Genomic DNA, 27,932 nt, shown 5'->3' with positions numbered 1-27,932 from the left:
AATAGATGAACGACTGCAGAGTGCTTCTACTTCTGCCAACTTACATTTCGTGTAAGAACCACAACAATAGGAGAAATTAGGATTCAAATGGAGGCATACAGACATTTGTTTTTCCGTCACTATCTGCAATGAAACAGGAAAGGAAATGATTAGTAATGGTATAAAATACCCTCCAGCTTGCACCATACAGTGGCTTGTGGAGTATGTTTGTAGATGTACATGACACTAAAACTGGAATTAATAGCTATTTTGCCATCAGTATCTTCGCAATAAAATTGTGTTACACAATTAAACAGAATTTGCTACTATTAGAAAAGTGTAAAATGTATAAACTATAGCAGCATTCCCTCTTCTCTTAGATTTGTATCAAAATAAGTCTGGAAATTAGCTGGCTCCTTACTGTTTATTCTTGGTGATAAACTAAACAAACATATTCAATATAAAATGTATTCACTTTAATGAAAGAATATGGGTAATACAATTGTGTGGAAGGTCCTCTAAAATTCAAATAAATAGTTACAATCATATATTTAACCAGCACAGAAACACACATTTCACATTTTAAATTTATTACAACTTCAAGACTTAATAAATGAAAAATGCTAGTCTTCTATAGTATTACTTTTATTATGTTAACTGGTTTTTGGCTTGGATGACCATCTTAAAACATTCTTCTATTGTGTAGAATATCTCATTAAGTTTTCTCTGTCTGGTCTTTATTATGTATTAACGCAGCTCATTTCTGATCTACAATCAGTTTTACATATTCTGTAAATTAGCTAAAGCAACAACAATGGCAAATCCTTTGGTCCCAGAAAGCTCTTCTCAGTACTTGTTTTGTTGTGCATTTTTTAACTGTCTGCCTTCACTTTTTAAAAAATTATCACATATTTGTTTTTGCTACATCTCGAATGAAATAAATAAAATTGCTAAAAGCACAGAGAAATGCTTTATGATTATTAAACAAGGTGTTGCCAAGCAAAAGATCTACATACAGACCATGAGAGAGCAAGACCAGTCTAAGAAAGCAAGATGCTGAAGAATATGGCATGTATTTGCAGCATAGGTACTACAATGAAATTTTCTGTAGAGACAAAAAAGAATCAAGAGAACTTATGCCTGGGTAGTTGGTATATATCCAGGAAAGTTATTGTCATATTCATACCATGTATCTGTCTAAGGCATCCTTCTTGAAACAATAACCATGTTATAGGCAGGACAACAAAGAGGATTTTATTTTATTTGGAACACAATAAATATCTGCAGAGTAGATTCAATAAATTTTGTTTATAAAAATAAAGAAAGTACACTTCTGAAAATATGCAATATTTTCATGCTACTTATTACAAACCTTTAGTTCTTCTGCAAATTTGTATTCAGAAGAAGATGCAAATAAAAAGATCCAAGGAAGAAAATTACCTGGTATTTATGTGTGCAACTAAGCACTATCCTCATTTCATCTATAGATGGAAATTTCAGCTTTTAGCATTGAGAATTCAATATGTTTTGGTACTATCATAATATCCATTAAAAAAACAAACAAAACCATCTGGTTTACTGATTCAGTATAAGAGTAATATTCACATACAATCATGTTTTTTCCATTGTTGTATGGCTTTAGAGGTTTACTCAATCCCTCTATCACTGGCTGAGGTATGAGCACACACTAACAACTCAAGTTTTAGACAAAAAAAGGGGGGGGGGGGCTCTGAGCACTATGGGACTTAACTTCTGAGGTCATCAGTCCCCTACTTAAACCTAACTAACCTAAGGACATCACACACATCCATGCCCAAGGCAGGATTCGAACATGCAACCGTAGCGGCCACGCGGTTCCTGACTGAAGCGCCTAGAACCACTCGGTCACTCTGGCTGGCAGTTTTAGACACTTTCTGAATTTTTTTTTAAAAACAGAAGCATAAAACACATGAAAATTCCTCTCAGTTCAACAAATAAAATCTTTTGAGTATAAAAACTTATGTAAATGAATGCAGTAACCAGTGGGGTGGCACAGCAGAAACTAAAAGATGAATGTTAATTTGAAAATTACTTAAATATTCAGACTACCAACATTAAACATTGAAATGGTATTACTAACAAATTATAGTATAACTATCTGCATTATTTGTACACTGAATATGACTCAATTGTATGAATAAATAAGTTCAAGTCTTATAAATACCACACAGCAATACATTACATTTATACATACAAAAGACACACATCAATGTTTAAGTGACAAACACAGAGCCATAAAACTGTTTACAACCGGCAGTCACTGTTGCGCATATCACAGCTAACACCAATCACAGATAATTTCCTGATTCAGTCTCTCCAACAGAAAAAATAATACAAATATCTTTGTACATATCCTTCAAAGTTGTTGGGAATAATAACACTATGGATACAGTCCTGAAGACTGAAGCCTGCGAAATGTAGCAGGAGTAGCCATGGGTCATACAGGAGGAGTTGGACCAGGACTGCCATATGATGAAGATTCATCATCACTGCCTAACAGTCGCTTTGTGTCTCTGTAAACAGCTGAAGCAGAAACTCCATTTGCTCTGTTTCCTTCAGTTCCCACAGATACAATACCTGTCTTTCTTGGACGCAACATACTTCTCACATCTGAATACGAAATGTCAATATCACGGAATGCATTGAGTAGAAATATGGCTGTTACAACAGTAAGAAAGCCACACATGCCTCCAACAATGTCTTCAGGTCCCACATCCTGCCACTCACGAAACAACACTGCTGATGACACAATTACTAGTGTCGTGAAAAGAACATAATAAATAGGAGTCACAATACCAGTGTTAAAGAGATCAAGTGCTCTGTTTAGGTAATTCATCTGTATTGAAATACAGAGAATAACAGCCATCAGCAGAAGCCATGTCAGCCAGTTGGATACCTCATTTGATTTCCCTGTAATGGTGTCCCTGTGTAATAAAATAAAAAGAAGAAATCTTCATATTACATACATGAGAAATACAATTAAAGTGTTGTGTATAATCTAAAATTAGACACACAGAAAGAATTGAAAACAAAGAATGATAAATTAACATATAGCAAATGTTTCAGAATACTGCTAATAATGTTAGGTGAATGGGAAGTGAAAAATAAAAAGAAAATTAGGAAGTAATACTGCTGTGAATTTAACATACTACTTCTAAGAAATGCAGACAAACAGAGCAATACACTGCTTTTTATGTAGCTCCAAAAACCTTTACCAGTTTTAAAAACTGATCTTCTTCAGTCAACAAATAATTTTTAGACTGATTCATAATGAATTATAAAAATCTGCTTACATATACTAGATAGGTATTAAAACAATGTAAAATCAATGATGGGACGACGACAATATCGATCAGGATACATAGTTACTCACCACATAAAGAAACACAGGAACATAAAATACATTTAAAGGTAGAACAAGCCAACTAATGAAGTCCAAAACACTTAGTTTGTCCAATAGCGTAGTCTACTTTTAAAAGTGCTTTCATGTGCACCTGTTTGTCACCCATTCTTGCTCTGTGTGATGAATAGCAAAATATGCTAATTCATACTGTTGCAAATACATGTTTAAGTAATTTTTAAAATTTTTCTGTAATGCATTTAGAATGAAGACAAATCATAGGTCCTCACAAAAGGTTATATATTCAAAAGATTATAAATTCACTGTTGCTGTTAAATAACTTTTATTGAGTGAGGTGTGAAAATTTTGCATCATGGGACGTAAAATTGAATGTAAGGTCCAACTGTCAATGCACTGTTCATTATAAGCTGCAGGATCCAAAAACTTTAGTTTCATTTTTAATGGAGATACTACACCCATCATGGCAACATCCCACTATTCACTCTCTAAGCAGTACTGCAGTGTTTTTATCCATTCAACGGCTGCCTTACTTCAAAACTGATCAGTGTTTAAAAAAAATTATATGCAAATGATACGTGTACAACTTCTAAAAAATTTTTTATGATCGCCATCCAACATACCAACCTTAAAACAACAGTTTTTTATATATATATATACCAAGCCTAGTACCTACATTAAGGAGGTACATCTTTCAGTAAAGCCTAAAGAAACTCATGTAAATAAACGAACACTATTATTACCTGTTAGAACCACAGATTCCTTCCTCATAGAGATGGAAGAGTGAAACAGTGAGGGGGACAAAGAACCTCAAAGATAAAAATCATTCAGTTTCAAACTAACAAAAAGGTGACCTGATACTGCCAGAAGTAAATATTAACAAATATACATTAAATAAAACATCATGTAAAACTGCTGAAGACCAGCTGGATAAAAAGTATAATTAGAACTAATACATAGAATAACCTAAAACTTTGGGTGCTGATTTTTTCAGACACACTTTTAGGAGGGGGGGAAAAAAACTATGTCTAGTATTCGTAAGAAAGATCTTTTGCTGCCCCTTTTCTTGAAAACTGGTGAGTTCTCTAATACAGATGACTGAATGACTGCCACTATTTTTAACCTTGCCCAATCTCTCTCCTTTTTCCTCCCTCAGCAAGGAATTAATAGTTCCGAAAGCCAGAAATAATTTTATTCACTTTTGAATCTGTATCACCAACACTTGGAGTTTGCTTTCTGAAGATAAAGAATTGGCCAGCCTTTCTGTTTCTTTGTAATTTTATTGTTTCCTTTGTATATTTTCACTCTGCGTTATCTTCTGGAACGGTGCACCTAACTTGTATAAAGAATATACTCAGCAGAATGAAGCAGTAAGAATACTGTGTGACATAAGTAACTACATTTCTACTCGCCCAGATAGGCATACATGTTAAAGCTCCGCTTCCCAGGATGGAGAGGTTCATCAGTCCCTGACTGAAACCACCTGGCAGACTTAACGATGAGGGTCAGAACTCTGGTCAGCCTGGACGCGGTTTTTAGAGAGTTTCCCTCAACCTACTACATGGATACAAGGCTGCTACCCAAGTCCTGCCTCAGTTACATGATTCACAAATGTTTAGACCACTTTTGCTCGATTCCACATGATTAACAGTACACGCAGATAGTTGGCATACGCATCTTCCATCCCAGGGGGACCGAGGAAAGGGGGGGGGGGGGGGGTAAGGCATCTGGCCAGTCCTTACATTAGCCAACCCAATTCCGTAAATAACTTGCTGACCCTGTGCTGATGCAGAACAAAGGGCACAAGAAAAAGAAGAAAACAGTTAACTGCACTTCTACCAGCTACATAAAAAAAAACTGTTGTTAAATGTCCCTGATGCATAAAGTTTCATATAAACATGCCAGCTCTTCCTTTACCAATACCTCCACTCCAGGAGTAAGAGGCTAATCAAAATCCTGAAGTATATATCATATCATATTACCAGAGATCATTTGATGTTCAGGTGGGATTAACCAAGTTAGATAAATCTAAGTGGCTGTTTCACTCTGTACACTCTCTTCTAGAAAATGAGGTCAGTCAATAAGAATTCCACACTGGCATTCTTAATGCTGGTGCATCTTAGGTCACAAGCCACTGAACATAGGGGTTTCACTCAATACAACTGGTCAGACCACAAAACTTAACCTAGTATCTTCTACAAAATCACTCCTCCTGACACCATTGCCACCTACCTTATTTTTAAATAAAAAAAGGCAATTCTGCTTTAGTTCACAATGAAATAGTTAATTAACGTCTCTAATGTTAGAATTACCTAACAACTAAAATTAATTTCCCATTGCAGATTTCTCTACATTCTTACATCTCAAGTTTTTTTCGGAAGTTTTATTGAGCCCTGTCTAGACATGCATTTGCTTATGATGCAAAAGGCCAACCTAATTTCCACATTAATGATGTGAATGTCTGAAATAAATCTATGCCTGTTTCCCTCAACTGTCTGTCATCACTTCCCATCTGTCTCTTCCCCTCTTCCTTTTCATAGGTCCAGAGCCTATCTTCTCTTTCCTAGTACAATCTGAAGGGCAACAATTTCTTAGCTGGTTCTGCTATTACCACACCTACTACACATCCTACAAAACCACTATGAAGGCTCATATTTTCCCCTTTCTGACACTTTTGCAGTCATTCCATTAGACAAAAATTCTGCAATGATCATCACGTCAAAGGGAGTGTAGCAAAACATCCAACAAACCATAAAGTAAGTCTAGCATTTCCCACTCATGTTTTATGACAGTGATGTAAAAAAGAATACTTTGGTGGCTTGCTGAATATTTTAAAAAATCTGTCACTGTTTTCTATAGACCATGCATGATTGCTTGTCACACAGGACTCAACTACTCCATGGTTTTTTCCAGCCACATTTCAAGATCTACAACAATATCTAGTGTGCACTGCAACTATGGCAAGCTCAACAAGTCATTTAAAAATAAAATGTTTCTTATGGAAATAGCACTCAGAAAAATAGTTTAATAACACATGGGTCAATCAATACACCAGAAAATAGTTGAGATACAAATTTTGCATTTTTATAATACCTGATAGCAAGTCCTAGGCCCTTACAGCTCATAACACTGAGGGAACCAATTGCAGAACATAACATAATGTAAACCACAACATTTCGTTGTCCATATCGTGGGCCGAAGTATGATATAATTGCCAGTGTTAGTGCCAACACTAGGAAAACATAGAATACAAAACCTGTGAAAAGAATAATGCACAGTATGTCAAACAGATCTAAAATTAACAAATAAATTTGTATGCAAAATACATATAGTAGTTTTGTAGCATTTCTCAAAACTTCTGACCATCTTCCCAGTTACTGCCAGTCCAATCATAGTTCACGTAATACATCATATGATTGTACTTTTGACAATAAGTAATTCAAATGCTTCTCAGAAATCAAGAAATACAGCATCTACCTGACAGCCTTGATCCAAAGCTTTCAGTATGTTATGAGAGAAAAGCACAAGTTGGGTTTCACATGATCAATGTTTTCAAAATAAATGCTGGTTGGCACTGATGAGGTAATTCTGTTCAAAATACTTCACTGTATTTGAGATCAGAATATGTTCTAAGGTTCTACAACAAACTGATGTCAAGGATACTAGACAGCAGTTTTGGTGATCACTTCTACTACCCTTCTTGTACACTGGTGTGATCTGTGCCTTTTTCCAAGAACAGGGCACAGTTTTTTGTTCGAGGGATCTATGATAGATTATAGTTAGAAGAGCGGCTAGCTCAGCTGCAAAATCATCTGTATAAAATCTGACAAGGATTCCACCTGGCTCTAGAGCTTTGTTCAGTTTTAACAATTTCGGTTGTTTCTCACCACCACTAACACTATACTTATTTCTTTCATCTTTTCAGTGGTACAAGGATTAAATTGTGGCAATTCTCCTGTGTCAATAAAATAAAGCACACAATACAAATGAAAGGTTTTACAGGGACCAACCAAAATTGCAACTCATGTGTTAATTATATAGCTTTCTACACACGAATGACAAGCACCAAACCGGTAGAATGTTTAACTGACACTGACAAATTGTTTTGGAGATTTCAATATGCTGTATAGCACGACATGAGAGCCTACAATTTCACACACTGGTGTTTTGAATCCTGAGCACTCGTTTTCCTGGACTTGTGAGTTGGGAACTTTGTCTTCAACATATCCTCTCATGCTTCATGGTTCAAACTACATTGACCCTTATAATGCTCTGGACGTGTTAACGTGCACGCCTTTGTACATGTCTGTGTGTGCTCTGAACACGTTTATGCATGCCACCAGTCCTTTGCCTGGAACTCTGAACGTGTCTACACATAGACACATTCTGGGAAAGGTACAAAGGCACGCGCATTAACACGTCCAGACCAGTTAAGGGGTTAACCTAACTTGACCCCTCCTTCCCCAATTTGTGTTGCATTTTTTAAATTTTTTCCTGCAACATTTTTCCTTCTGCTTGCATTTATTATACTTTGTTTTATTGTCTTAGCTTGTGTAACATCCCAAGGACAGAAAACCCCAATTAACAAACTTTGTGGAAACTTAAAGTACGGAAATGAGTCATCTTGACAGTTACAGCAACTACTGACAATAAAATCTAAACTGGTAATATTTTGATTAACACCTATATCATTCAAGTACTGAGAATAGCATACAAATAGGGAAGATAAAAGGAAAGGATTATCATAGATTCTTTATCAAACACTTATAGAATAAATTCAAAATCATATGAACGAAGGTTAAATCCAAGAAAGTAATTCAGTCAAAGATAACATTTACCATGGAAGAGAATTCTAGTCGCATAGGAAATTCAGTGTGACTGCAATGTAACTCGGAAAGGGAAATGTTCAGTCAGTTAGTTGCTCTTGAGTCACTCTAAAGTACTTCTGCGATAGTTGTCTGGCTGCAAACGCTATTAGGTTGTTTCAGTTTTGGAAGTTTGATAATTCGTGAGATAGAGACTGAAGTATTGCTCAGTCATTCAACTGAAGAAAGTTAATCTTTACCGTTCTCAATGCGGCGGTATATTAAGATGAGTGTTAGACTTCAATTGAGTGATATTGGTTTATTGGTCTTGGCCTTCGTATTGATGAACAGTTACGAACCTTGACACCAATGGATCAATGACAAAAACAATTTGTAGTCTTGAGTAGGACACAATAAAACGAAGACACAAGGAAAGACAAGTATGCCAATTAGTCAAAAGTTGTCATCAGTGTCATGATTACTGAACTGAACAGAAGATAATCTTGAATGACATACCGGTGTGCCTGTGTTGTACAGACAAACAATTAATTACAGAAACAAAAATAAAATCTGAGTCAAAAGATAAATCTTAAGTGTCACCTAACTCATTACATGGATAATACAATGTGTATTAATGCAAGTTGATCGACTCTTTAAAAATTGTAAGTAACTACATGAGTGCATGAATAATGGACAGTGAAAAGCGATTAGTTTAAACCAATATTATAGCGTGTTAAAAAAACATTTACTCCAATATAAGTTATCTCTGGAGTTATGTCGAACTGTTGTTAATAACTTGACACAGTAACGGCATAGCAACGGAACAGTAGACAGCAAAATTTCATCCTCGCTATGTATGATGTGAAAAACGACCATAATGATGAAATCAAGAATCAAGATTTTATTTCATCACAGAACTAATAGGGCATAAAAATAAAAATAAACAATTGCAGTTTACCAGTTTGCACAAGCTGAGAAGACTGTTGCAGACAGACAACAGAATATTTCTAAACCAGGCAAGGAGTTGTGTTCTTACAAGAGTTACAGGTGATGTTCCACATCATACCGATGAGGATGAACATTGTTACAAGTCATGTCTCCTCCCAGCGAGTGAAGGAGGAGGGAAGGGACGTCACATCAGTTGGCGCATACAAATGCGGGAGCTCGACGACGCCTAGCGACACATCATTCGCCTACAGCAAAGGGCCTGATGATGTCGGACTACACATCGTTTGGCACTTCACATCGACGAACCCAGCAGAGACAACATGCGGAGCTCAACACCTCTAAGACTGCCACGTGAGGGTCAACGCTTCCCGACTACGAGATATCTACAGACGGAGCGACGCAACACGTCAGAGAACTGTTCGAGAGCAGAACGTCGGTCGAGACAGCGACATAAGCTGCCACCAGGGACATGGGCGAAGCTGAACAATCCCAAATAGACAATAAACAATAGGCACTAATCAAAATAAGTGATTATTTAGGTACCGTAGATTTCATTATTTTACCATATTGGTAATAGTGAGATTTTCATTGTGCTTGTCTCAAGTAGTAGTAAATGTAGTGTCGTTTGAATATTGTAATTGTAGTAAACCATAGTTAACACAATTTTGCATCATGTCAAAGCAAAGTAGGAGATTACATGGCGATTTTGACAAAACCATTCCAGAATCTGTTGATGAACTAAGTGAATTATCTGAACATGAGGGGATAAACAGAGCAATTGTTAACATAGGAGGAGAATCATTTACAGAGTAGGACAAAATTACTCCTAGTGTATCTGGTTCTGGAATAGAAAGTAAGATTATGGAAGTAGATGATGATAATTTTGATCCCGAGGAGAAAGCAGGCAATGAATGCATGATGAATGTTGCACAAACCAATTCAGGAAATACAGATGTACTTAGTGCTATACTATCAAAACTAAATATGTTGGGTGATTTTAATACTAAGCTAGCTGAATGACAAGTGATATTAAATACTAAATTTTCTGATGCAGCTGAACAACAAGCAACTTTAAATACTAAATTCTCTGAACAGCGGGAGATGTTAGAAAATAGATTACCTGACATCGATGCTAGGATAGTGGAGCAGCAAGCATCTATCGATGCCAAATTCAGGGATCAACAACAGGTCTTAGAAAATAAATTTGCAAACCAACAGGCTAAAATGATCATTGCTTGGGAAGACAAGTTTATTCAACAGCAGGTTAATGTTGATATTAAAATTGATAATATAGAATCCAGATTAGTTAATCGAGAAAAAGAAGAAGTTAAAATTATTGACCGTATCGACAAAATCCATGAAAGTGCTAGTAATTTTTCAGAACAGTTTGGGGTCATATCGGAAAGGGTTATCAGATTTACTGAGAATAACTGCAGTATTACCAAAAAAATAGAAGGAATCACTGGTTGTCTAAATGATTAAGAGATTGGTTCATTAAGCAAAATAGATACTTTAAGAATTTAAACAGATTAAAGCCAAAATTGTCAATGAATTTACCAAAAGGTGTCACTCGGCAATTAGTTTCGCTCACTCATCAGAGCAACGATCAACTAGTAATGCTAAGCCGGAAAATGAACAAATAGGTAGCCATACGAAATCTAACTGCGAGAGAAAACGTTCGCGAGTACAACACAGCGCGTCTACAGGTGAACCATACGAAGTAAAAAGCCAATCGGATGAAGAGGATGATCCCTATGTTCAAAGAAGTTTTACTTCATCATTAAAGGTAGAACATAGTATTTTCAAAAGTAGGCAATTTCCTATTTTTTTCAAGTGAAAAGAATAACATTAATCCCAAAGTATTTATTAATTCTTTTAAAAGGATATTGCCACGTAGTTGGACAAAGTATGACAAACTACAATTCATAGTATCAAAAATTGTAGGAAAAGCAGCATTGTGGGCCACTGAGCTAGGTGGATCCTGCAATACATGTTCTGAAATTGAAAAACTATTTCTAGCAAAATATTGGTCAATTAGTAGCAAAGAGAGATTATGTAAAGAGGTTTATCTGCCTGAATGTTACAATTCAAAGAAAGAAACACTGAGACAATATTTTGAACTTTATTTCAACAAGATATGTTATTGAACTGAACTGTTTTTGAGTAGGGAGATTATTAGAACATTAAAAAGCAGATTACCTTTTAATATCAGAGAGAGACTTATTCATGTACCCGATAGTGATGCAGAATGATTTCTGTCAGTAACTGATTCGATCGACATGCTGATGGAAGATGCAAGACAATGACCGAATAATAATAGTAATTTAAGAATAATGTGTGTACCAATCAATGGAATAATGGTAATCAAAGTAATAGTCATTCTCCAGACTTTAACAGAAGTAACAACAGTTCCAAGAACAGTAGTGGACATGTGGATCGCACACAAAAGAATAATCAAAATTTGAATATGAATTACAAATACTCTAAAGGGAATTTCGTAGGGAATAATAACCAAAACCAGGAGCAGGAGGTTTTCAACAGGTGAACATTGTAAACACAATTAGAAAAAGAAAGTTTGGGGGGGCAGCAGTCATCACACAATCCATGTTGCGACAATGGCCATGGGAATAATTGCACTCCTATAGAGCCACCGAATAAATCAAATTGGGGAATGTATCAGATGAATAATGTAGGTTGGACAAACACTAATACTACAGGTGCATCTTCTGGATCTACCAGACCCATACCGTTAACAGATGGGAGAAATGTAGTTGTGGATAATATATATCCACCAACAAGAAATGAAATTCATTTAGTAGTGGTACATGAACCACCGAGGAAACTGAATGACGGATGGTCAAACTAGTACCAGTCATTTTAGGCCTTCCTCGGGTGGCTGGTATTAAGGAGGGAAGCAAACATCGCGAGTCAATAAATATTCTTGAATATAATATGGAACCAGATATTCACGAAGACCTCATGAAAGAACCAAAAAATGAAAAATGGTATACTTTGCAAGCGATTGTAGTAGTAAAGATTAATAGTTTACCGGTTAATGAACTGATAGATACAGGGGCAACCATTAGTGTGATGACAATGGGTTGCTTGAATATGGTTAGTCAGCAACAAAAAATATTTACCTTACCAGTAACAGGCTACACAGTGTCAGGGGTGTTTAGCGCAAAAGCACAACGCATAATTAAGCAGATACAGGTGACAGTGGAACTACAAGGAGTAGCCATAGAATGCACTTTCTTGGTAGTTCATGGAACGTTAACTCCATGCATTTGGGGTATGGATTTTTTATATGATTATGGTGCAGTGATTGATATTAAGGAAGGTGTGTATACTACTATAGTTAAAGGCAAATAATTAAAGGCAACTTTGCTGAAGAAGATTATTTTAGGAAAGTATTGCCAGAATCTAGCTGTTAATTGTCTTCCTGTAAATGATTTGCATTTCAAGAATAATGATTGTGTCAGGCAAACTGATGCCGAGACCAATGTATCGAGCATCAGTGAAAAAGTACAAGAATCAGAATATTTATCGCCCCAACGACAAACTGAATTGAGAGAAGTCTTGCAAATTATTTTTGCCTGTATTTTATAATAATAATAATAATAATAATAAAACAGGTGTAATTAAGGACTTTGAATATTGTATTGAAACATGCCCTCATTCGACTTTTTGTAAAACTATGTATTCAGTCCCTTGGTTGAAAAGAATAACTAAAGAGATCAAAAAGATTATAGACTGGGGAATTATTGAGATTTTCATGTCCGAATACTCAAGCCCATTATTGGCAGTGACTAAGCCGAATGGTGACATTCAGTAAGTCTTAGACGCTCATGATATTAATAAGATTATTAAGCCTGTGAGAACTCGCCCAGAGAATTTAGAAGAACTATTACAGAAATTTCACAGGGTGAAGTTTTTAACCTCCCTTACCCTCCAAAGTTCATATTGGCTAACTAAAATATCTAAGGAATCAAGAAAGTATAAGGCAATCATTTACCTAGGACGTAGTTACCAATATAAAGTAATGCCATTTGGACTGAACGTTAGTGGTGGTGGTTTTATAACTGCTTTAGATACAGTACTTGGTCCAGAGTTACTAGAGCGGGTCACTGTATATGTTGACAACTTACTGATCACCACAGAAACTTGGGAAGAATATATTGAGCTAATGAATCATGAATCTGAGAAATTCCTAGAATATGGAGTCATGATTAATTTAGCAAAATCCAAATTTGGAAGAAATCAGATTAAATTCTTGGGTCATATTGTAACTTCTGAAGGAATTATTCCAAATCCTAAAAAGTTGGATGCAATAAGAAATTGTCCATATCTGCAAAATAAGAAACAGCTAAAGTCATTTTTAGGTCTGGCATCTTTCTTCAGAAAGTTTGTATCTCAGCAGTTATTAAATAAAGACTGTCTGTTGCAACTGTTTTGGGGAAAAATGTATAATGGAAATGGGCAGAATCTTGTAGTAAAGCCTTTGATGAGATTCACAATGTTTTAAGAAATCCTCCATTGTTGCATCATCCACAGATGGATAAAGATTTTTTCATAGCAACACATGCAGCGGAGACAGTACTAGGTGCTACATTATTCCAAATAGATGATGAGGATAAAGTAGAAACTTTAAAAATTATTGCCTTTGCTAGTCGAACCGTAGCAGGTTGTGAACGCTCATACAGTACTACTGAGCTGGAAGTATTAGCAATTATATGGGCACTAAAAAAATGTTCCGATATTTTGTATATGGTAAATGGATAATGATATACTGTGACTATAAAGCAGTGATGTTCTTCATGATGAGTAGAATGTTAAACGGCTGACTTACGTGTTGGGCCTTATTATTACAGAAATATGACATAATGGTTAAGCATGTCAAAGGGAGAGGGAATGTTGTCGCCGATACATTGTCGAGGTTACCAACTACCAAATGGTTAGGCATGTCAAAGGGAGAGGGAATGTTGTCGCCGATACATTGTCGAGGTTACCAACTACCAAGATCGACGAGGTTGAAGAAGAGCAATTAATGGATTTTAAGGTGATGATGTTAGGAACACTTCCACATAGGAAAGAGGTTAATGAAATGAGTTTGTGTAATGCAGCAAGTAACTGGTAAATGGAAAAAATAATAAGTGATTTAAGAACAGGAATGATTGATTAAGTTAATAGTCATTACCAATTGCAAGAAAGCATATTTTTTTATTGTAAAACTGAGAAGTATGAGTGGAAGATATGCATACCCTCAAGGTGTATTGATTCCGTATTGTGGTTCACACATATCAAATGGGGCATTTCGAAGCTCGTAAGTGTGTCAAGAAATTACAGCAACTATGTTTCTATCCAAATTTACCAAAAAGAGCTCAAGAAATACTCGAGAGCTGTAAGATATGTCAAAAGGCAAAGCCGGTCAATAATTGTGTTAAAGATGTGTTGCATCCGATAATACCTAGGAAACCTCTAAGCATTGTATCATGTGATACGTGTGGGCCATTTCCAGCAGCAAAAGGAAATTTTAAACATATATTTGCGATTTATGATCTTTTCACAAAATATATAAAATTGTATGCGTTACAATCAACTAATGTGAAACCTATGTTAAGAAAGATCATAGATGATTATTTAGTTAAAGTGGGGAAGCCTGCAATGCTAATTTCTGATAATGCATTGTATTTTCGAAGTAAAGTGTGATGTGAAACAATGTCCGCTATAATCCGTCAGGGAAGTCCATAGAAAGAGTCTTCTTAGAATTGAACAGATTCACAAGAACGTACGTGCATAACCAATATCATAGATGGATAGAATTAATTGGAAAATTTGAAGAAATGTATAATGAATTACCACATGTCAAATCGTTATTCATCTAATGAGATTTTATTTAATAAGCAACATAGTAATGAGTGACTTGGTAAATTATCATGCTTTCATAATAAGACAAAGGATCGTGATGAGTTTATACATAAAGTATATTTAAGATTACAACATAAAGCTAATCTTCCAAAAAGTCAGTTCGATAAGAAGCTAGGTTTAGAAGTTAGCTATAAAGTTGGTGATTGTGTGTTATTAAAGAATCATCCCAAATCTTCAAAGAGAAAGAAATTAAATAGAAAATGGTGTAGCTTATATAAAGAACCATACAGGATTATTAAAATACCACATGCAGGAAGTTACCTTCTGGAAGACGAAGATAACAAGAAGATAAAAGGAGTATATCCTCATATAGTATTAAAGAAATATTTTAATTAATTAAGAATTTAATTTTTTTGCATATATAATGTAGGATAAGATGGGAAGCAAGAAGACGTGAAAAATGTTTATGAACTTTTCTATGTAGAATTAGTGAACAATCAATCAGTAGTAGTAGTTCTTGTAATAATCAAGTTAAATTTTAAGTCATCAAAGAAGATGATGAGTTTCATTGAAAGTTTACTAAGTAACAACAGCATGTTTCATAAAGTTTTGTTTAAGAAACCATCGAGAAAGATGACTGCTTCTGTTAAAAGTTTATTAAGTAATTAAGTATGTGTCTCTTTTAAGTTAATTATTAATGTTTGTTTGTTATTCTTTTACTAACATGCCTCATCATGTTATGCATTAAACGAGGCATCAACTTAGTATAAAGTACGCAAACACACTGAAACATCTTGTCATGGTCATTCCGGAATAAGAAAATTGATTTAAAAGTAAAAGATCACTTATTTTGAGAAAAACAAGATAAGAGACGAGTAAAGGAAAATAAATATAAACAGATAAAACAATAAACTTGAAAAGGGTGAAAAACATTTCAATGATAGAACATTACTAATAAAATAGTGACACTGTTTAAAAAGCTGTACTGGTTAGTAGACCGATAGGACACGTGTGAAGTGACAAGAGATTAGTCAGACTAGATGCAAACATGATCAATTAAGTGCAGAAACAATGTGCAATGATGAAAACAATGAACATGTAGTATCATGTATGTGCACAAGAGAGAAGTGAGCTAATTGTTACAGACTAAATGACAGTGGTGATGTGGACCATCTTAAGGCAGATTGTACTGAGTTATTAGTGCAGTCTACCAGGAGAGCAGCCACTGGACAACGAAGGTCACCAGATGAGCACAAGTAATCAGATCGTACTCGCTGCCTTATATGATCCGATGTTGTGGCAGCCTCGCCATGATGCAGGAGAAGAAGAAACTGGCTTCGAACCAAGCCATGTTTGCAGCTCGCATGGTCTGGTGCAGACGCAGCGTCAGTGTGGCAAAGCAACGAAAGGAAAATGAACAATAATGATGAATTTTTATAAGTTATGGATCTTAAGTTCATATGATTGTACTGAATGATGCAACAATTCAATCTTGTATACAGGGTGTTTCCAAAATGACCGGTATATTTGAAACGGCAATAAAAACTAAACGAGCAGCGATAGAAATACACCGTTTGTTGCAATATGCTTGGGACAACAGTACATTTTCAGGCGGACAAACTTTCGAAATTACAGTACTTACAATTTTCAACAACAGATGGTGCTGCAAGTGATGTGAAAGATATAGAAGACAACGCAGTCTGTGAGTGCACCATTCTGTACATCGTCTTTCTGCTGTAAGCGTGTGCTGTTCACAACGTTCAAGTGTGCTGTGGACAACATGGTTTATTCCTTAGAACAGAGGATTTTTCTGGTGTTGGAATTCCACCGCCTAGAACACAGTGTTGTTGCAACAAGATGAAGTTTTCAACGGAGGTTTAATGTAACCAAAGGACCGAAAAGCGATACAATAAAGGATCTGTTTGAAAAATTTCAACGGACTGGGAATGTGACGGATGAACGTGCTGGAAAGGTAGGGCAACCGCGTACGGCAACCACAGAGGGCAACGCGCAGCTAGTGCAGCAGGTGATCCAACAGCAGCCTCGGGTTTCCATTCGCCGTGTTGCAGCTGCGGTCCAAATGACGCCAACGTCCACATATCGTCTCATGCGCCAGAGTTTACACCTCTATCCATACAAAATTCAAACGCGGCAACCCCTCAGTGCCGCTACCATTGCTGCACGAGAGACATTCGCTAATGATATAGTGCACAGGATTGATGACGGCGATATGCATGTGGGCAGCATTTGGTTTACTGACGAAGATTATTTTTACCTGGACGGCTTCGTCAATAAATAGAACTGGCGCATATGAGGAACTGAAAAGTCCCATGTTGGAGTCCCATCGTCCCTGCGTCCTCAAAATGTACTGGTCTGGGCCGCCATTTCTTCCAAAGGAATCATTGGCCCATTTTTCAGATCCGAAACGATTACTGCATCATGCTATCTGGACATTCTTCATGAATTTGTGGTGGTACAAACTGCCTTAGACGACACTGCGAACACCTCGTGGTTTATGCAAGATGGTGCCCGGCTACATCGCACGGCCGAAGTCTTTAATTTCCTGAATGAATATTTCGATGATCATGTGATTGCTTTGGGCTATCCGAAACATACAGGAGGCGGCATGGATTGGCCTCCCTAATCGCCAGACATGAACCCCTGTAACTTCTTTCTGTGGGGACTCTTGAAAGACCAGGTGTACCGCCAGAATCCAGAAACAATTGAACAGCTGAAGCAGTACATCTCATCTGCATGTGAAGCCATTCCGCCAGACACGTTGTCAAAGGTTTCAGGTAATTTCATTCAGAGACTACGCCATATTATTGCTACGCATGGTGGATATGTGGAAAATATCGTACTATAGAGTTTCCCAGACCGCAGCGCCATCTGTTGTTGACGATTGTAACTACTGTAATTTCAAAAGTTTGTCTGCCTGAAAATGTACTGTTGTCCCAAGCATATTGCAACATACAGTGTATTTCTATCGCTGCTCATTTAGTTTGTATTGCCGTTTCAAATATAGCGGTCATTTTTGAAACACCCTGTATTTGTGTGTGTGTGTGTGTGTGTGTGTGTGTGTGTGTGTGTGTGTGTGTAAGGCCGCAAGGACAGAAAAACCCGAATTAACAAACTTTGTGGAAACTTTAAGTAGGGAAGTGAGTCATCTTGACAGTGCAGCAACTATTGACGATAAAATCTACACTGGTAATATTTTGATTAACACCTATATCATTCAGATACTGAGAATAACATACAAAAAGGGGAGATAACATGAAAGGATTATCATAGATTCTTTATCAAACACCTATAGAATAAATTCAAAATCATATGAATGAAATAAAGTAATCCAGTCATAGATAACATTTACCATGGAAGAGAGTTCTAGCCGCATTGAAAAGGAAATTCAATGCGACTACAATGCAACTTGGATATGGAAATGTTCAGTTAGTTAGTTGCTCTTGAGTCGCTCTAAAGTACTTTTGTGATAGTTGTCTGGCTGCAAACGCTATTAGGTAGTTTCAGTTTTGGAAGTTTGATAATTCACGAGATAGAGATTGAAGTATTGCTCAGTCATTCGATTGAAGAAAGCTAATCTTTACTGTTCTCAATGTGATGGTATATTAAGATCAGTGTTAGACTTCAATCGAGTGATACTGGTTTATCGGACTCAGCCTTTGTACTGATTAACAGTTACAAACCTTGACACCAATGAATCAATGACAGAGAAACAATTCGTAGTCTTGAGTAGGACATAATAAAACGAAGACACGAAGAAAGACAAGTATACCAATTAGTCAAAAGTTGTCAGTGTCACGATTACTGAACTGAACAGAAGTTAATCTTGAATGACCTATCGGTGTGCCTGTGTTGTACGGACAAACAATTAATTACAGAAACAACAATAAAATCTGAGTCAAAAGATAAATCTTAAGTGTCACCTAACTCATTACATGGAAAATACAATGTGTATTAATGGAAGTCGATTGACTCTTTAAATATTTTAAGTAACTAAGTGAGTACATGAATAATGGACAGTGAAAAGAGATTAGTTTAAACCAGTATTACAGAGTATTAAAAAAAACATTTACTTGAACATAAGATATCTCTGGAGAGAGAGTGTGTGTGTGTGTGTGTGTGTGTGTGTGTGTGTGTGTGTGTGTGTTTGAGGTTTACGGGCGCTAAACAGCATGGTCATCAGCGCCCAAGCACATAAAAACAGGAACACATGCAGTGAAGGGACTAAGACGAACAGCGATCAAGGAGAATGGCTAAAAGACGCAGACCTGACGCAGTTCCAAATCCCCACATACAGAGGCAAAACAAGAGGAGAAGGAACACACTAAAAAAGGAAAGGAAACACAAGGAAAAGAGAACAGAAACCAAAGGGAAACATGGAGGTAATCATGACTGGCAGACCTCTTACCTAAAACCTGGGTGAACCAGTCACCCAGCAGCACATTAAAACCCTCTCCCTAAAATCCGAGGCAACAGATTGGACAGGACACAAAACCATAAGACCTTAACTACAGTCGCTGCATCGTCTTGCAAAATAGAGGCCAAATCCGGTGGCAAAGAAACCACCGCCATCTGGTCAGAGAAGAAAAGACAGTCAAGTAAAATGTGGTGGACAGTAATCTGGACGCCACAAGCACTGCAGATTGGGGGGTCCTTCCTCCCGCCGGAGTAAAAAACCATGCGTTACGGGACTGTGCCCGATGCGGAGGCGAATGAGGAGAACCTCATCCCGCCTGTATGACTGGTAGGACGTACGCCATGGTCGCGTAGTGGCCTTTACCAGATGCAGCTCAACGTCAGAAACTGCCAGCCACTCCTCTTCCCATTGATGCATAACACGAAAACGCAAAAGGGAGGTAACAGCATGGAGGGGGACGGCACATTCAACAACGTGAGGGAGGGAACATGCATCTTTGGCAGCCACATCCACCAGTTTTTTTCCCCTAATACCCACGTGCCCTGGCACCCAGCACAAAGAAACCTCCTTCCCCTGCCATTGCAGGTGGAGTAGGGCATCATGGATGTTCTGGACGACCGTATCTGCTCGGTACAAGTGTTGCACGGTCTGAAGGGCACTCAGGGAGTCAGAACAGATGAGGAACTTAAGACTGGGAACACATCTCATCTGCTCCAATGCCCACAAGATTGCAAAAAATTCGGCATCAAGGATGGTAAACGCCGCAGGAAGCCGTAACTTGACGACTCGATCAGGGAAAACCACAGCACAACCAACAGAGTCCCCCTGTTTAGAGCCATCTGTGAATACAGGTACATGGTCCGGATGCTGGTTTAAAATATTGTAAAATAAGGAGGTAAAAACAAATGCTGGAGTGCAGTTCCTCCGGTTCTCCGACAAGTCTAGAAGGATGCTGGGCCTCTGAAGCAACCAGGGAGGCAGGCGAGTAAAACTTTGTCGTTGGGGGCCCACACGCTCCACACCAAGGGACTCAAGCAAATGCTTGGCACGAATCCCAAATGGTCTCGTTGCCCTGGGACGACTGGAAAAGAGACGTTCCATAGGCGGTCGGGCAACGGTAGGGTACGCAGGGGAGGTAGGACAGGCAAGGAAATGACACACCCGTCGCACCATGAGGAGTTTCCGCCGGATGGCGAGCAGCGGTTCCCCTGCCTCAGCACACAGGCTGGGGATGGGACTGGTACGGAAGGCACCAGTGGCCAGCCTGATACCCTCATGGTGTACTGCGTCAAGGATCTTCAGATACAAAGGCCTTGCTGACCCATACACGGTGCAAGCATAGTGAAGACGCGATCAGACGAAAGCCCTATAAAACTGCAGCAGACGCGCCCAATCTGCTCCCCAGGACCGATGGCTCAGACACTTCAAAATATTCAGTGCCTTCAGGGCCCGCACCTTGAAGTCTTTAAGGTGAGGCAACCATGACAACCTGGAATCAAAAGCGAGGCCCAGGAACCTCAAAGTGTCTCTAAAAGGAAGAATGGTGTCCCTCAGACGCAATTCAGGGGAGGTAAAAGGACGCCGAGAAAGATTAAAATGAACACACACAGATTTGTCTGCAGAAAAGGTAAAACCCGTCTTTGCAGTCCATGCCTCTAAGCGCTTTATCGTAAGCTGCAACTGCCGACTAGCAGTGACGAAACTGGAGGAAGAACAGAAAACAGCAAAATCGGCCACAAACAAGGAGCATTGGGCAGGACTCCTGATAGTGGACATGATACTGTTAATAGTGACGGCAAAGAGGGTGACACTTAAAACGCTGCCCTGAGGAACACCATTCTCCTGCACGTACAAACCAGATAGCACATTACCAACCCGATACCGAAAGAGGCGGTGAGAAAGAAAGGACCGAATGAAGATGGAGAGACGGCCACGAAAGCCCCACTCATGGAGTTGATTGAGGATAAGGCGGTGCCAAGTAGTGTCATACGCCTTATTAATGTCAAAGAAGACCCCTAGACAATGCTGGTTACGTAGGAAGGCCTGCTGGATGGCGGCCTCAAGCAGGGTCAAGTTGTCTATAGTGGAACGACATCCCCGAAAGCCTCACTGAGAGGGGCTAAGGAGCTGCCTGGTCTCGAGCAGCCAAACCAGGCGGCAGTTGACCATGCGTTCCAACGTCTTCCCAACACAGCTCATCAAAGCAATACTACGATAACTACTGGGATGCGTTCGGTCCTTCCCTGGTTTGAGGAGGGGAATCAAAATCGCCTCCCTCCACGAGTCAGGGTACGTACCGGATAACCATATCATATTAAAACAGTTCAGGAGAACTTCCTTGGATGTCAGCAACAAGTGCTGCAGCATGCTGTACCGGATATGATCATGACCAGGTGCAGTATCATGAGCCACAGACAGCGCAGAATCCAGTTCCCACATTGTGAAGGGGCAGTTATAGGGTTCAGAATTTAGAGACCGGAAGTCCAAGTGACCCCTCTCGATGGCAGTGCGGTAGCGGCAGAAATCTGGATCACAGTTAATGGTGGTGGTAGAGTCCGCAAAATGCATGGCCAGTGTCTGGGCAATGTCTCTCGGTGCCGTGAAGAGACATCCCTGATGCAGCAATGCCGTGACAGGTAGCTGGCTGAGTTTCCCGGAAATCCTCCTGATGGCTTCCCATACTTTCGTAGAACTAGTGGAGCGAGAGATGGAGTTCAAGAACGATTGCCATGACCGTCGTTTGCTCTCTTTAATCACTCGCCGCGCTCTGGCCCTTGCCACCCGAAAGGCCGCAAGATTGTCAGCTGAGGGACGGCACTTGAAGCGGCGCAGAGCTGCACAGCGGGCTCGGATGGCTGAGCGGCACTCAGTGGTCCACCAAGGGACAGGACGCCTCTTGGGATGACCGGATGACCGTGGGATTGACAATTCAGCAGCATGGGAGATCACGGCTGTAACATAGTCTACCCATTCGTGGACGCTGGCACGGTGTTCCAAAACAGCCAGTTGGCTGAAAAGTGTCCAGTCAGCTCTGCAGAGGTGCCACTGGGGCGGCACTGGTAAAGCCACAGCCTCATCCAGGAGGCGAATCCAAAGGGGGAAGTGGTCACTAGAATGGAGGTCAGCAGCAGCCTCCCACAGAGCAGAATCCGCAAGGGCTGGAGAGCAAAAGGAAAGGTCAATAGCCGATGACGACCCGGAAGCAGTACAGAAATGAGTGGGAGCACCAGAGTTGAAGATGCACAGTTCTTCAGACATCATGAGGCTTTCCAGAATGCGACCCCTGGGGCAAGTAGTCGGAGAGCCCCATAAGACATTATGAGCGTTGAAGTCCCCCAGAAGAAGAAATGGGTGGGGGAGTTGGCTAATAAGGTCCGTGAGAGCCTCAGAGTCTATCGCATCCTGAGGCGGTAAATAACCTTAACAGACTGTGAGCCTCCGACCCACAAGAATGTCAACTGCAACTGCTTGCAAGTCGGTGACGAGAGGGAGCTCAGATGAGGGGTGCATGTCACGGACAAAAACCGCAACACCACCCTTTGCCCTTTCCCCCGTCAGATCATCTTTTCGATATACAATATAGCCCCGTAAAGAAGGAGCATCAGTGGCCCGAAAATGTGTCTCTTGGACACATAAGCACAAGGGGCACTCTCGTACAAGGAGTTGTAATTCGGCCACATGCGTCCTGAACCCATTCAGGTTCCACTGTAATATGGGAGCCAGTGATCAGGGTGGCTGAACTTTCACCCTGCCTCTGTGCTTTGGAGGTGAGCCCGTACTGGCCGGAGATTTATTCCTGGGGTGAGAAGATCGCCCCCAGTCGATATCAATGTCCATAAGCTCCGATGACGACCCACGGGAGATGTCAGACAGTACGATGGCCTCGTCTTCGGACCGACGCTGACTAGTCTTCTCAGGTGGCGAAGCCTTCACCTTCTGAGGCTTTGTCTTGGGGGGCTTAGAATGCAGAGCCTTGTCAACAGTTGGAGCTTTACTCGCCTGCGCAGAAGGCGCCATATGGGGAGAGGCAGGAAGTACCCCAATGTCAGCAACCACGGCCTTGTCCGACGTAGCGGGGAGAGCCGCAGGTTGCAAAACAACCGCAGCAGCACAAGTGCACTGGCAAGTGCAGGTATTAGTGCTAACACTAGCAACCTCCGTTTGCGTAACAACAGTGGCCAGTTGTACCGGTTTTTTGAGAGCGGAAGCAAAAGATGTTGAAAACACAGGAGGTTGCATGGTCTTAAAGAGCTTCTTGGCCTCACCATAGGGGATGCGCTTAGATGTTTTAATCTCCTGTACCTTCCGTTCTTCAAGATAGATGGGGCAGATCCGGCTCCAGACAGGGTGACTCCCAGAGCAATTCACGCACTTCACAGGCGATGAACAATCGGCTCCGTCATGGGCAGGCTGACCACATTTACCACAAGTGGCTATCCCATTGCACCCCAACATAGTATGCCCAAAGCGCTGACATTTAAAACAGCGCATTGGATTGGGGAAATATGGCCGTACTGGCAAACGTAAGAACCCCACTTTAACATGCTCCAGGAGTCTCGGGCAACTGAACGTGAGAATAAACGAGTCAGATTTGACGAGGTCCCCATCGACTCTTTTCATAATACGCTGCACGTCAACAATACCTTCGTCAGCCCACTCAGATTTTAACTCGTCTATGGGGATATCCACCAAGTCCCTACACGTCACAACACCCTTACTATAATACAAAGTGGAGTGGAGCTCGGTCTCGATAGCGTACTGTCCTAGACAGGTTGCTTTCCGAAGGGAAGCGACTTGACGGGAACTAGAAGTCTCAACTAACAGAGTCCCATTGCGCAGTCGCTTTACAGATTTCAGTGTTTCTGCAATTCCCTCAAGACCCTTGTGGATGTAAAAGGGAGAAACCCTCTCAAAGCTACCATCCTTCCTTTTAATAATCAAAAACACATTCTGATTATCAGCATGTGCTCTGTTACTACAGTCTGTTAAATCTCTAGCAACACCAGGCGCTGGAGGACTCGCAGCGCGTAGCCGCTTTTTCGATGGGGTGTGTTTTCCTACCAATGGCCCACCCAAGCCACTGGTAGGGGGAAATGTAGAGGTCGAAGGGTCCATTGCGGTCCCACGAGCAGCTAGGGAACTAAAGGTCCGCTCAGACAGAGCCCCGCGTGCCTGAGTAAGCCTTATACAACTGGGGTGCGGCAGGTGCCCCAGAGGTTGCCCGCTTGCGACTGTTCCACCCCAACAGCCATGCATCTTCTAGGCACGGAGCACACCGAAAGATTGAGGGGTTTTTATAGAGGTTGGTCTTCCTCACAATCCAGGCGGTCAAGCCAAGATTACCATTCCCCGCAGCACACAACATTTCACTGCCGTGCCGTACGGTGGTCGCTGAAGCATGTCCGGGGGTTATGGTAACAGGAGACTGGCGGCGCAGACCAGTCCTCAGCTCAGAACCCCGAGGTCGCCAAGCCCGTACTCAGCAAGTGAATGCCGAGCCCCTGGGGCTGATACCTCTGGAGTTATGTTGGACCATTGTCAATAACTTGACGTAGCAATGGCATAGCAACGGAATAGTAGACAGCAAAATTTCATCCTAGCTATGTGTGATGTGAAAAACGACCGTGATGATGAAATCAAGAATCAAGATTTTATTTCATCGCAGAACTAACTGGGCATAAAAATAAACAATTGCAGTTTACCAGTTTGCACAAGCTGAGAAGACTGTTGCGGACAGATAACAGAATATTTCTAAACCAGGCAAAGAGTTGTGTTCTTACGAGAGTTACAGGTGCTGTTCCACGTCATATCTACAGGGACAAACATCGTTACGAGTCGCATCTCCTCCCGGCAAGTGAAGAAAGAGAGAAGGGACGTCACACTTGCCATTTTCTTTTTTTTTTCTATATCCATCTTTACTACTCAGTCTATCACTGTATTCTATGACCTTTGAACTAAAACCGCAGTGCTTACCACCTTTGACCTCCAATGCTCTGACAATTTCTTGATCTTCGAGGCTTTTTCTTCTATGAAAATGCCTAGATTGTAAATGAGATCCCCTCCCTCCTCACCAATCCTGTAACCAAAATATTTCCTCTTTTCTACCTGTGGTTCCAAAAGCTAGCAATGATGTCCATCTACTGGCCATAGTGATAATTACGCTTCCTGAATGGAAGTACTGGCCAGCTCCTCTTCTCAAATTTAATTAACAAATATATAGTAATTGCAGTAACAATTATGTCAGTTCTCAAAACGTAAATTCAGCTTTTGTGCAGAGGTGGGAAAAAGTGTGTGTCGAGAAGGTTGACTCTGAGAAACTCAAGAATCTTGTTTCAACAGAATGCAAATATAAGAACAGTAGACGGTTTTCCATTGACTTTCTATGCAATGTATCCAGTCATTCACAGCTATGTCATCATAGAGCTTTGAGTGTAAATCACAGCCTTGACTAACCTGTCGAGATTCAGAGGGTTTTCTTCACAGACAGTCAATGTCGTACTGAGTCATCAAATTCAAGTAAGAAAATGACTGAAGATTACACCTACAGGTTCTATTGTTAAGTTTCCATGGATGGAAAGCTCAAGTTCCCTTAATGGTGACAAATTTGATGTCATCAATTTCACTAAGTTGATGCAGTAGTTAAGCATTTGGATATTCTCTGTTGATACTTCAAAAATTATAAAAGATAATTAGTGCGGATAAAATAACACTATATACGTTGCTATAATGTCACTTGAAGAGAGTATGACTATAACTGTGGACAGGTGTACTGAAGTACATGTTCTTACGTCCTTCAGAAGAAAGAACACAGGAGAATTATTTGAAGGCACGAGTTCTGGTCAACCCTCTGATAGGTATAGTTTTATGTAATGGAAAGCTGTATTTTTTTGAGACATATGTCCATCTTTAGTATGTTGTGGGTTAATTGCATAAAACTATTAGGTCTATGACTTTGCTTCCATTTTTTTTCCTCAAAGTGCAAGGGCTATTGCAAAAATTTACAAAAAATTTACCATTCAAAGTATTGGCCATTAGTTGCCACTATGTTCTTCCATCTTTCAAGCAGCATACAAATCCTGTGGTGGAATAGCTGGGAGATCCATAAGGCAAACCAATTTTGCACTTGTTCATAAGACCAGAAGAACTGGTCAGCCAGGTTGTGCACCACTTATTGAAAAAGATGGAACCCAGAGCAAGCAATGTCTAGAAAATACAGTGGGTGAGGTAGGACTTCCCATTTCAGTGTTAAGTATGTTTTTATGGGTTTTGCAACATGGGGTCAATCATAGCCATGCTGCAAAATCACCTTTTCATATCTATTGCTCTATTGGGCTCTTTGTCTTTCAGTGTTAGGCTCAAATACATCAATTGCTTTCGATAATGATATCCTATGATTGTTTCAGTCAGTTTCAGTAGCTTTGAAAAGCTTCTCTACTGCCATGTGGGTCTTAAAATCAAAATCACCATTCTTGAAGCATTTAGACCATTCTCTGCAGAATCTTTCATTAACAAGTGCCTCACAATAGGTCTTACACAACATTTTATGATCTTCAGCCACAGGTTTATTCACATTAAACAGAAAATTAATGCTATCCACAAATGGTAAGAATAGGGCTTGTAAGTTGACATATTCAATTGAGAATAACTTTATGATGCAATCAAAAATCGACTAATATTTTGATGGCGTTCTGTTTAAAAATGTCTAAGATTAATGTATAATGCAGCCGTCCACCAGCACCCCAATTTGCCTCTGCTGCCACCTATTGCAAACAGGTGGCAGCAAAGTTGTAGACTAAAAATAATTACATAAGAAAGTTGTAACTATCTGAAGAGAATAGCATATACCTCAGAATTTTTTAGCGTTTCAGCTACAACAGAAATTCCACAGTTTATGTCAACAAGTGCAAGATATTCACATCAGCAGCATTCAAGTACCTAGCTGCACCAACAACTGATGGCAAAAACATACTCCACGACAACAAAGTTAAATTTCTTACTTTTTTGCTTGGGACAGATTTAGAATGGTCATACTTATCAAAAGCTTTTACATTTGACTTCATTCTACATTGAAAGTTTCATTAAGTGGAAAACCAACATCCTTATTCAAGCACCAATTTATTTATCACAAAAATTTCTGGTAACTTACATCTAACATCCAATAACTGATCCCGAAGTGATTTATTTCAAATCTTAAAAGTGAAATATGCTGTGCCATTGTATTAACTCCCCAGACAGATTATGCCTAAAAGTGTTAATGAAATCTTTCCAAAGAGGTATACAGCAGAGTATTTGTAGACTGATTTGAAATAATACACCAGCGTGACTAAAACTGATGAACAATTCCGAAACATGATTTTTTATGCGTATGTTCCTCCACAGAAAGTGTTCAGTTTTGATCTCAGATCTTCAGTCAGCTACACTAAAACCAAAACATTTCTGCAAAATCATTTTAAGAAAATGTATTACCTCGTTCTCAAGCTGAAATAGGGCTTTAAGTATA

At 39.5% G+C, this 27,932-nt stretch overlaps 1 protein-coding gene across 5 annotated transcripts in view; it reads right to left on the bottom strand.

Moving 5' to 3' along the window:
- Positions 1-440: 440 nt before the first annotated feature.
- Positions 441-27,932, bottom strand: part of LOC126278028 (magnesium transporter NIPA2) — a 124,111-nt gene continuing 96,619 nt past the window's right edge. For all 5 annotated transcript variants that reach the window (XM_049977761.1, XM_049977760.1, XM_049977759.1 and 2 more), the window contains exons 6-7: positions 6,470-6,632; positions 441-2,942 (exon numbers count right to left, since the gene is read on the bottom strand). In XM_049977761.1, the coding sequence (XP_049833718.1) occupies positions 2,456-2,942; positions 6,470-6,632 (650 nt within the window). In that variant the 3' untranslated portion in view covers positions 441-2,455. The remainder of the gene's footprint in view (positions 2,943-6,469; positions 6,633-27,932) is intronic.

This window comes from Schistocerca gregaria, chromosome 6, assembly GCF_023897955.1.
Source record: "Schistocerca gregaria isolate iqSchGreg1 chromosome 6, iqSchGreg1.2, whole genome shotgun sequence".
Classification (NCBI taxonomy): domain Eukaryota; kingdom Metazoa; phylum Arthropoda; class Insecta; order Orthoptera; family Acrididae; genus Schistocerca; species Schistocerca gregaria.
The sequence above is the reverse complement of the archived record's forward strand: the minus strand, read 5'-3'. Positions and strand labels throughout refer to the sequence as shown.